The sequence below is a fragment of the Hipposideros armiger genome, unplaced genomic scaffold (genome assembly GCF_001890085.2).
Source record: "Hipposideros armiger isolate ML-2016 unplaced genomic scaffold, ASM189008v1 scaffold_40, whole genome shotgun sequence".
In the NCBI taxonomy this organism is placed as follows: domain Eukaryota; kingdom Metazoa; phylum Chordata; class Mammalia; order Chiroptera; family Hipposideridae; genus Hipposideros; species Hipposideros armiger.
Genome location: NW_017731390.1, coordinates 4,998,693 through 5,010,662, shown reverse-complemented (window position 1 = coordinate 5,010,662; position 11,970 = coordinate 4,998,693). Strand labels below are relative to the sequence as shown.

Sequence of the window (11,970 nt, the reverse complement as noted above, 5' to 3'; positions counted from 1 at the left end):
GGAAACCTCAGTTGTTTCGCTCTTAAGTCCTTCAACTGATTGGATGAGGCCCACCGTCATTCTAGAGGGTAATCCTTTTACTTAAAGTCAACTGATTGTAGGTGCTAATTACATCTACAAAATACCTTCACAGCAACATCTAGTCTAGCGTTTGACCCGACAACTGGACACCATAGCCTAGCCAGGTTGACACAGAACATTACCCACCACAAAGGTCATTTCCAAACAGAGGCTATTCCAGACAGGGACCATATTGCATTTTCCCGCTTGATTATGCTGTTTGAAAGATCACTCTTGTCAGATGGGTAATAGATTTATTGAGATTATCACTCTGTGAAGTATATAAATCTCTAATCACTACGTTGTTTTATACACCTGAAACGAAGATGAAGAAAGAAGAAGAGAAGGAGAAGGAGAAGAACTCTTTCTTACCTATCAAAGACTAATCTTATCCTGGTTTTTTCCCCCAACCTCAAATAGAATACTTCCTTACACTTGCCCTAAATGTTTATTTGTCAGGTTAAAACTTCTTGGACATTAGGAGTGCTTCAAGACAGCTTGATTTCAAAAGCCCTGGCAGGCTTTCTCCTATTGCAGGTTCTAGCTCATCTAGTGAGAAAAGGACTAACTGCCTGCTCCAACTGACAGTCTTCTCTGTTCTCTGTAAATTCCCTCCTTTCTGCTGATGTAGCTTCTTTCCTTTCGTGACCAAGAGGAAGGAAAGAGAAACATCTAAGCAGCATTTATGTGCAGGTCTTTGGTAAACACTATGATTGTCTTTAATCCCAAACAGAAGGGCATCGCTTTTTATTTCCTTTAGGGGAATAACTTGCTCCTAGCTCCACTCCACCCCTTTCCAATCTTCCCAGTCTCTCAGATCATCTGCAAAGGGGGCCCTGTAGCCTTAAACCTGGCCCTGGTGGCCATGGAGGTATCAGCAGGTGGGACAGCTATCAGATTAGTATCAGACGGAAGACACACACCAGAGATGTACCGTATTTCCCCATGTATAAGACACACCCTTTTTCGAAAAATTTGGGGTCTAAAAACTGGGTGCGTCTTATACAGTGGTTGTATGAGCGCAAAAAAAACAAGTGTGAAAAAGGCGGGAAATGCAAGTAAAAAAACTACAACCACTGTATAAGACGCACCCAATTTTTAGACCCCGAATTTTTTGAAAAAGGGTGCATCTTATACATGGGGAAATACAGTACTTTTTTTAGTCCTCTTCCTATGGGGAGAATTCTGACCCAGAGTTCTTCAGTGATAACCTTCTATGTTCCAGAGTGACCAGATAAAACGTACCAGGAGTGAGCATGCAGGTAGCCTGGCCATCAAGATACTCAATCCAGTCCAGCTCTGCCTCCCCTTCTCATGTGAGAAGCCAAGAGAGCAGAGAGGCCGGCCCTGGCCTCTGTTGTCAGATAGGAAGTCCTCCCTAACCCACTCCCTTTACCACTTCCACTCTGTGGGTTATAGAGGAAGGATGTGAGGAGCTGGCGAGTCTGGGGGTGAGGGAGAAAGGAGGAGTTCATGGCTGTGTTTGCCCAGGTTTCGCTGACCAAGCCTCCAGAAGGCACAGATGCCAAGTCCAACTGCCAGTTCCAGCTGCTGCCATTAGCAGCCACTGGTGCTAGAGATGGGTAGCCAGGGGGTCTTGGGACCCTGGCAGAGATTTAAGGTCACATCAGCCATGCCACTAGGCCAGGAGGCAAGGGGGAGGAGTGTCACATAAGGAGTGGAAAGAATCAGAGACCATTATTTGCCTCCCTGACACCATGCCCCAGCCCCAGTGGGTTTGAGCTCACTCCTATGCAGCTCTGGGCTGAGCACTGGCAGGGAAGGGGAAGATAAGATACCGGCATACCCTGATTTAAACCAACTCAATGAACAGGGGTTTTTTAAAAATATAAGTAGTGGATCGCCATTTTTACACAGAACAGGATTCTTACCCCTAAAAAGATGAAAGCTCAGCTGCTCTGGTTTGGAGAACCTGGGCCTTATCTCCTCGGACTGCCTGTCCCACCACCTCTCTAAAACTCTGTGGAAGGCATTTTGCAACCCACTCCTCTAGCTGGGCTACCCAGACTTCAGTGTACAGGTGGGGAAACTGAGACCTAGAGAAAGGAGGGGATTTACCCAAGGTCATGCAACTAGTGACAGCAGAGCTGGGCTAGAACTTCCCACCACAATACACTGTCCCTTGATTTGGCCCAAAGATTGAGTTTTTCTACTGAGTCCTCACCACGGAGTTCACTTAAACTGCAGGTTCCTCCAGTATGTTGAGAATCTAGCTACAAAACTCACATTCTCACACAAACTTGTACAGACAGATAGACCTTCAGTGAGGTGAGGAAAAGGGTCAGGGGTGAGAAGGGTATAGGGAGTATACGAAAACAAACATTTAGAAAGTCACATGTTGGCAAAGGGTCATGCATGAACACAGAGAATCACCAAGACCCACAATTACTGAGGAAAATCCTTTAAATTTTGTTTAAGCTAACGTTTTACATTATAAACATAATACACGTCTATAATTTTTAAATGTTCAAATAGGATAGAAAGGAAAACAAGAAAAGATTTCCTCCCTCTCCAACTACTTACAAGTCCTTCCAGATGTTTATGTATCCAGATGCATACATAAACATTTACCTAAATAGGATTACGCTCTACATACTATTCTCTCCCTCACCTTTTTTAAACTTAATATACTTAGTGATATTTCCATATCAGTACACATAGATCAATTTCATTCCATTCCATTAGATTGCTGCCAGTACTTTTCTAATAAAAATAGTGCAATAAATAACCTTGTACATGTATCTTTGCACAATTGCCGACACCTGGAATTCCCTCTTTATAGACAACGCTTCCCAGGCCCACCCATCCTGGACTTCTTTCAGTGGACTCCCCCACACACACACAAGTCTTGCAGGGCCCCTGTGATAGGCTCTGGGAAGGAGGCAGGCTGACAGAAACAGCTTATGTCCAGAAGAGACGTGGGGGTTGGCAAAGCAAGAACTTTCAGTGCTAGAGGGCTGGGGAAGGATTGTCCTAGGTGCTTCCATATCTCATTTAGCCCTCTGTACCTTTGATAAAGGACAATGACATAGGGAAACTGAAGCTCAGAGCGATTTCTGACTCCTACATGTGTGACTCCAAAGTCATTTAGACTCCACAGCTCTGCTTCCAAGTTTTTGGAACAGAGACCCACAGGATCAGGCTAAACTGCAGGGGAGATTTAAAGCTAGGTCCCAGTAAATAGGGCTAGAGCTGCTTATTAAATTCCTGTTGCCTCATCCCCAGATGGGTCTTACAGGGTACTGCAGGCTAGGATGAGCAACAGGGTGGAGGCAAGAGGGGCAGAGGCTGGGCTGCTCTCCTTGGGGAAGCATGGCCACCCACCCCTACCACCTTGGAGCTCTGCGTTCCAGTGGGTAGAAAGCAGCATGACTGGTCTCTGTCAGAGTCATCCTCTGTCCTGGGGAAGCTGCAGAGAGTGACATGCCAAGGCCTGTTCGGCCTCTGGGTGGGCAGGTTACTGGATGGGCTTCCCTACACCTGCTCTGAGACCCTGGAGGTCTTGTGCATTGAGGTTGCCTTCCTGATCAACACCTGTAGTGAGCAGAGTGCAGCTGAAAACACTTGGGAACTACTGGAGGCCAGAAGACCCAGAGGACAGGGACGAGAGCCATGCCAACGCAGCATTCCTTTGGCTTTCCCAATCACTCTAGCCTATTGGGCTGCTTCCGTCCTTGACTTCATGTCATGTCACACCCCCTCCTCACTGGCCCTCCCTGGAGCTTTGCCAAGAGTGGGCATTAGGTATGCCTGGGTGGCTTAACAATTGGTTGACCCTCTGGTTCTTTTAGAAGAAAAAAATAGTTAAATCCACAAATTGTCATGCCAGCCTAAGGAAAATTCCTGCTTCCTGATTCGGATACTGTTAGCCTACTATTCTAAACAGTTATCTCGTGTAATCTTCACACAACTCTGTGGTAGTACTATTTTTTTATTTCCCTTTTTTTTTAAATTTTATTTTATTTTATTGGGGAATTGGGGGGATGGGAACAGTGCTGGGGAGTTGGGGGAAGGGGAACAGACAAGTTGCTGTCGTTTTGTNCAGTTCTTAACCAACGCGCCACTCGGCCGGCCCTAAATATTTCTTATTTCTGCACTTTTCTGTATGTATGTTACATTTGAATTTTTTTAAGAAAAAGCTTTTTTTGTTTATTTATTATTATTATTTTTTAATAGTGCTGGCTCTCAAGTCAGCCTGGCTGGACTGGATTCCTGGCAGGAGATTTAGGACAAATTAGCACACCTCTCTGTTCCATCTTTCATTTAAGTGACGATTATATAGGGTGGCTATAATGATTAAATGAATGGATCTGAGTAAAATGCTTACAGTGGTGCCTGCTACATATTAAGTGCTCAATGAGTGTTAGTTATTAGCCAGGACCAGCCAAGTGAAAGGAAGAGTCTGGAGCCAAAATGCCTGCACTGAATTCTGGATTTGCCATTTACTAGCTCTGTGACTTTGGCCGAGGGACATCCTTCCTCTTATCCTTAAATGCCCTTGGTTGTAAAAGAGGGATAATGCCAGCCCAGCCTGATAGGACTGTGCAAGAAACTGCAGTGTGTAAAGCTCTCAGCAAAGTGCCTGGCGCAGAGCAAGGCTCAATATGTGTTAGCCATTATGAGTGCTGGTCACCGTGGAAACCCTATAAACCCATTTTTTAGATGGGGCTCCAGGTTGTAAAAAGACTGGCTTCAGCTCACAAGCGACTAAATGGGATTTAAACCCATTTGTGGGATGATACAGAGCCTGGGCCCAACTGGCATCCCCACCGCACCCCAGAGGCGTCATAGCCTTGGAGAGCTTTGCCCAAACCCAGAGAGCACCTCTTCCTCCAGCCAGGCTGCCCTTGTCAGGGTTCTGTGTGCCCAAAGGCTATTGTGCCTTCCCTGCCTGCCCAGCTCTTGCACCAATCTGATAGTTCTGATGCCCTCTGTCAGGGTGCTGGGGGTGCAGCCCAGAGCCCAGATCTGGCCCCAGCTGTGGGAAGAGAGAGTCTCAGAGAGAGGCTTTCCATGCCAGGGACCTCTTGTGCTGCCGTCCATCATTGTCCTTGTTCTGAGAGGTAGGGGCCGTCCTAAAGACGGCTGGTGAGGGCTCGGGGGAATTTGAGGCCAAAGAGACAGGGCTGAGTGGTCCCAGAAATAAGGCCCATCCTACCAGGAGCCCCTAATCCATCGCCTCCATCTTCTTCTCTCCTGAAGCCTGGATTCCTCCCATGTCAGCCCCTCAGCCCTCGACTTTTCCAGAGCCACGATGTTTGTTTGGAGCCAGTAATCGTCCAGATCTGTGCGGTCTGTTCCACATCCCCACCCAGCCATGATGATCTAAAGAGCAGCAGAAGCCGGGCCCCGAGCCAGGGAAAGCCAGACAGCCCGCAGTGGAGAAGAGCTCTGCCCTCAGGTTGGGGTGCACAGGCTGTGGGGCAGCGAGCTCTTGCAGTCGGAACCAGGGCTTCAAATCCCAGCTCGGCCCTGATTAGCCGTATACTGTGGGCTGGGTCCGCACCATGACAGACTTCAGTTTCCTCATCTGCAAAATGGAGATGTCAGACCCTACTTCACTCCGCAGGGTTATTAAGGAGGAACAAATGAGGCCATATAAGTGAAAGGACATATCCCAGACATCAGGTGACAAATTAGTGGCATGATTATTAAGACTTCTTAATTATAAGATTCTATGATGCTTTGAGGTGGAAGGCTAGAGAGAAGGGGAAAGGGTACTAGCAAGGGAAAATCCGAGAGAGGAGAGACTAGAATAGGACAGAAAGATGGGAAGGCAGACAAGATAGATAGATGTGATGACATGAAGAACTTGGAGAGTTGGGAGAGATTTAGAGGCAGATATGAAACCAAAGATCCAGGTCCAGATTCCCCCTATTCATTCATTCATTCGTTCATTCATTCATTCATTCTTTAGAAGAAGGAATGAGGCAATAACTGCCAAGCTACTCCCACGGTGACTCTTTAAGGAATACGAGCTCTTCCCTATGCTGTCCGATCACACTGACATTCAGCCTCTATTCAGACTCTCCCCACCAGCAAACAAATAAGCAAGTATAGAGTGACAGAGGGGAGGAAGTGTCTAGACAGAGAAACGCCAGGGAAACGGATGTGTGTAGAGGTACACAGCACCCCACTCCATTCTACTCCTCTCTTTCTGGGTCCCACCCTAATACTTCCTGCTATTCTGACACCAATTCTGATGTGTGGGTTTTCCAGCACCAGCTGGGTGTCCTACAATTTAACTCAATTGTGACACTATCTACCTGGAGTTAGTATCAGATCCCACAGGTTAAGGGCTCAGTCCTACAAGACTGACCCCAACCCCACTTCAGATGCCAATCTCAAGTCCAAGTTGTCACCTGGGCTTCTGACTGACCTGCCATAAATCAGAGGTTCCAATGACACCCTCCTTAGGTTCGATTAATCTGCTGGGGTGGCTCACAGAACATTTTACTTACTAGGTTACAGGTTTATTATAAAAGGATATAACTCAAGAACAGCCAGATGAGGAATGGCATAGGGCAAGGTATGGGGAAAAGGCACAGAGCTTCCATGCCCTCTCCCAGTGAGCTCTCTGAACCTGTCCTTTTGGGGTTTCGTGGGGCATTAGTTTATAGCCTCCATCCCCTACCAGGAGGTCGGGAGGGAGGTCAGTGGGTAAGGGCAAAAGTTTCAACCCTCATTCACTTGATTGGTTCCCCTGGCAACCAGCCCTTATCCTTAAGTTACCTAAGCACTTTCCAAAAGTCACTATTAACATAACAAAAGACACCTTTATTGCTTTCCCTGCTTAGGAAATTCCAAGGGTTTTAGGGAGCCCTGTGCCAGGAATGTGGAGGAAGGCTAAATATGTTTCTTATTATAAATCTCAATATCATACCTCCCAAGGACCTTATCTAGGATTTCTGCCAATTTCAGAGCTGGGAAGAAAGTGACAGGTCCAGGTGACCCCATTCCCCACCACATTAGGAGACATACTGGCTTTCTCATTCTATCCTCTATTCCCCAGGCCAGCTTCCTGTTGCATTACAGTCACCTACACTTAATGGCTCTCTCTGTGCCTCAATTTCCCCATCTGTACAATGAGGAGGTTGGACCTAGTCCCCTAAGACCCAGCTTAGTTCTAATCTCTCTTCCATGGTGATCCAACCCTACTCCCAGCCCACCTTCTTGATGNTTTAGCTGAGCCATCCTGCTACCTGTTGGCAGCTCAGCGGCTGCTCAGCTTGGGCTGGACTAGAACCGCTGTTGCTCAGAGCTCAAACTCTTGAGCGAGCTCTTAACCAACTGAGCCACTCGGCCGGCCCCTGGCCTTGGCTATTTTATATGAATATTTATAGTCCAGAAAACTTGACAGTAATCATGATGATAAAACAGAATAAGTATGGGGTAAAAATAACTATATCCCTTTGCCTTATTTCTAGCAAATGTGGGTTTACGATGAAGATATTGGCATGAACTTGAGGGAAGTCACTTTTGTTCCTGGTTTGTACAAAATCTTTGACGAGATTCTAGGTAAGTTCTTTCACATAAAGATCTTCTGGTCAAAGCCTTCATAAGAAGTACAATTCCTAGCAAACCCTTTGTAGCCAGAGCTGTCATTTCAAACAATAGTTGGCAAAGGTGAGACAGTGAAGTTGAATTCTTTCCTAAAACAGTTCTGTGAATAAAAATTGCTGAATTAACACCTTGTTAATGCTACTGTGCTTGAGATTTTTGCTTTCTAAGAGTTAAAGAATTTTTTTAAATATTTTAATTTCTCACAAATGTGTATTTTATTTTCTTTCAGTCAATGCTGCAGACAATAAACAAAGGGACCCAAAAATGTCTTGTATTAGAGTCACAATTGACCAGTAAGTCTCTTGCTTAGTCTTTTGTTTGTTAATAGTTCATTGTTCCGTTAGTTGGATTTACTTGGATTTATAGTGAAGTTGGCTTTTTTAAAATGAAAGTGCAAAAGCACAGAAAGGCAGAATGCTAAAATGAACACTCTACGATACCTATCACCTAGATTCAGCAGTTATCAACACTTTGCCATATTTGCTTCATCTATATTTTTTCTGAAGCATTTGAAAATAAATTACAGACATTATGGCACTTCATCCCTAAATAGTTCAGTAAGCATCTCCAACAGTTGCTCCAAGTATTCTGCAATCTAGAGCTTTTTTTCACGTAACGCTATTCAAATAGTAAACCAGAAGGTGGTGATAGAGATCTAACATTTCTGGTTATAAATGCTGGGTATCCCTTTGTAGATGGTCAGGATGCTTGTTTCACCTTTTTATTAGCCTAATCAAAGTCCAAATAAATTTTTAGTATTTTATTGGCAAGCAGGGCAGTTTACAAATGATGTTTTTCCCTTTCACATTTGTTTTGCAATGAGCTTTGTTGAGTGGAAAAGTTAAGAGAGCTAGGACAGTACAGATGATCCTCTTAAAAGCAGTGTAATATTGTTTCCAAACTTTGTTATTTTCTTTCCATTAAGCATAAATCATTTCCCTTTGTTTATTTTAACATTTTAAAATTTCATATTTTTTTCAACATTATCAGTGTCTGCCCAGGTGTTGGAAAAAGTTTGATTTTTTTTTTCCTCTTGCCTCCTATTTCAGGAGTGTCAGGAACTAAGCATGGTGGGAAAGGTAGTTCATGCTGAATTTCTGAGGGTATATATGAAAAAGAGTCATTAAGAAATTGAGACTTTGCTGGGTAGAGTAATCTTGGTTGTAGACCCTTGCTTTTCATCACTTTGAGTATTTCATGCCAATGCCTACTGGCCTGCAAAGTTTCTGTTGAGAAATCAACTTAGTGTTATGGGAGGTAACTAACTGCTTTTCTCTTGCTGCTTTGAAGATTCTCTTTGTCTTTAACCCTTGGCATTTTAATATGATGTGTCTTGGTGTTGGCTTCTGGGTTCGTCTTGTTTGGGACTCTGCGCTTTCTGGACTTGTATGTCTATTTCCTTCAGGTTAGGGAAGTTTTCCATCATTTATTCAGACAGGTTTTCAATTCCTGCCTCTCTCTTCCTTCTGCAACAACATGGATGGACTAGAGCAGCGGTTCTTAACCTGTGGGTCGTGACCCCTTTCGGGGTCGAACGACCCTTTCACAGGGGTCGCCTAAGACCATCGGGAAAACAAAAATATATTTACATTACGATTCATAACAGTAGCAAAATTACAATTATAGAGTAGCAACGAAAATAATTTTATGAGGAACTGTATTAAGGGGTCGCGGCATTAGGAAGGTTGAGAACTGCTGGACTAGAGGGTATTATGCTAAGTGAAATAAGTCTGACAGAAAGACAAACATCATATGATTTCACTTAGATGTGGAAATTAAAAAAAATAATAAATGAACAAACAAAACAGAAACAAACTCATAGAGAACATTTTGATGGTTGCCATATGGGAGGGGAGTTGGGGAGATGGGCGAAAAGAGGGAAGGGATTAAGAAGTACAAATTGGGCCAGCCGAGTGGCTCATTTGGTTAAGAGCGCAAACTCTGAGCAACAGCGTCACCGGTTGGAGTCCCACATGGGCCAGTGAGCTGCGCCCAAGCTGAGCGGCTGCTGAGCTGCCAAGAGGTGGCTAGATGGCTCAGCTGGTGAGAGAGCATGCTCCTAACAACAAGGTTGTGGGTTTGACTTCTGCATGGGATGGTGGGCTACGCCCACCCACAACTAAAATTGAATACGACACCTTGAGCTGAGCTACCAGATGGCAACTGGACTTGGAGCTGAGCTAGATTCGCCCTCCACAACTAAGATCGAAGGACAACAACTTGGCTGTTCCTCTTCCCCAATTCCACCAAAAAATCTTAAAAAAAAAAAGAAGTACAAATTGGTAGTTACAAAATAGTCATGGGGGTGTAAAGTATAGCATAGGGAATATAGTCAATATTGTAATAACTATGGTGTCAGATGGGTACTAGATTTATCAGGGTGATTACTTCATAAGTTGTATAAGTGTCTAATCATGATGTTGTATACCTGAAACTAATATAATGTATGTCAACTGTAATTGAAAAAAAATTATATAAAAAAGAAATTGAGACTTGTGAATTTATATATTTTAGAAATAATGATATTTAAATATAAAAAACATTTAAGCACTAGTTTAACATTTGTTTTACAATGAAATTTTAATCTTCTTTTCTTAGGGAAAACAATTTAATTAGCATATGGAATAATGGAAAAGGTATTCCTGTTGTTGAACACAAAGTTGAGAAGGTATATGTCCCAGCTCTCATCTTTGGACAGCTCCTAACTTCTAGTAACTATGATGATGATGAAAAGAAAGTAACAGGTAGAGTATCAAGGAAAATAAAGAACATTGTTGCTGAAAGCATACATCTTTTAAATGACTATCTGTAGCATAAAGTTAAAAAATAAGGGAATAGGTCTCTATAATTGAATCGCTTTGCCAGAGATTAAGACATACAGCTGTTAATGAGATAATAACAATTAAATAGTATTTTGTATTTATTTGTCCAGGTGGTCGAAATGGCTATGGAGCCAAATTGTGTAACATATTCAGTACCAAGTTTACTGTGGAAACAGCCTCTAGAGAATACAAGAAAATGTTCAAACAGGCAAGTAAATAGATATCTTGTGCCTTGATTATAAATTGTACAATAGCAATTTATAATGACATTAATGGTTGATTTCATTTAACATGCTGTATAATCTATTAAAACATGGAAAATTATTCATGAACATATATTAGATTTTACCTTAGGACATAAATTTGTGTTATTTGGACCTAGATTGTGAGATGACTTGAATTTTTCATCTTTCCTATTCTACTTCCATAGACGTGGATGGATAACATGGGGAGAGCTAGTGAGATGGAACTCAAGCCCTTTAATGGAGAAGATTATACATGTATTACCTTCCAGCCTGATTTGTCTAAGTTTAAAATGCAAAGCCTAGACAAAGATATTGTTGCACTAATGGTTAGAAGAGCATATGATATTGCTGGATCCACTAAAGATGTCAAAGTCTTTCTCAATGGAAGTAAGCTTCCAGTAAGTATTTTCCTGAGTGTGAAAGGTAATGAAGGACTTTGTGATAACGATCACAAAGGCAAACGATCAAAGGCAAAATTTATTATTTTTCCTCTGATATGTTTTTCTTACCACTTATCAGATATGTTCCTGAAAAGAAAACTATATACCACATTTTTTTAATCAGCTCATTTTAAACTTACTTAAGGAAATTTCTTCCTCAAAGAAACACCTAAAAAAACCCTTTTTGTGCCCTTTAATGACCATTCTTTTATGCTCGTCAGTGAACACTGTTTCATTAGTTTTGAAAAATCTTTATTATTGAATCTACTTTTTATAATATTTTTAATACCATTACTCTTTGTTCCTGTTCAGGTGAAAGGATTCCGTAGTTATGTGGATATGTATTTGAAGGATAAAGTAGATGAAACTGGCAATCCATTGAAAATTATCCATGAGCAAGTAAACCACAGGTGGGAAGTGTGTTTAACAATGAGTGAAAAAGGCTTTCAGCAAATTAGCTTTGTCAACAGCATTGCTACTTCCAAGGTAATTTTATTCTTGGATTATTAATGATGATTTATATTTACATATGTGTCCATGTTATTTTTTATCATACAAAATGAACTTGAATATTTGGCTGCCTTGGTATAAAGGAAGCTAAATTAAACTCCTTATGTTTTTTATATTTTTGATGATACTGAGCTTTACAGTCTGGTATTTTTCCTCATTAGGGTGGCAGACATGTTGAATATGTAACTGATCAGATTGTGACTAAACTTATTGATGTTGTGAAGAAGAAGAACAAAGGTGGTGTTGCAGTAAAGGCACATCAGGTATTGTATTTTAGCACAAAGTCAAGGAAGAAGAGGCTATAAATAA

General features: G+C 42.4%; 1 protein-coding gene across 1 annotated transcript in view; it reads left to right on the top strand.

Annotated features, from left to right (window-relative positions):
- TOP2A (DNA topoisomerase II alpha) overlaps nucleotides 1–11,970 on the top strand; it is a 35,532-nt gene that overhangs the window by 3,622 nt on the left and 19,940 nt on the right. The window contains exons 3-9 of the mRNA XM_019638460.1: nucleotides 7,509–7,599; nucleotides 7,874–7,937; nucleotides 10,243–10,388; nucleotides 10,577–10,674; nucleotides 10,897–11,109; nucleotides 11,464–11,637; nucleotides 11,823–11,924. Coding sequence (XP_019494005.1) covers nucleotides 7,509–7,599; nucleotides 7,874–7,937; nucleotides 10,243–10,388; nucleotides 10,577–10,674; nucleotides 10,897–11,109; nucleotides 11,464–11,637; nucleotides 11,823–11,924 — 888 coding nt within the window. The remainder of the gene's footprint in view (nucleotides 1–7,508; nucleotides 7,600–7,873; nucleotides 7,938–10,242; nucleotides 10,389–10,576; nucleotides 10,675–10,896; nucleotides 11,110–11,463; nucleotides 11,638–11,822; nucleotides 11,925–11,970) is intronic.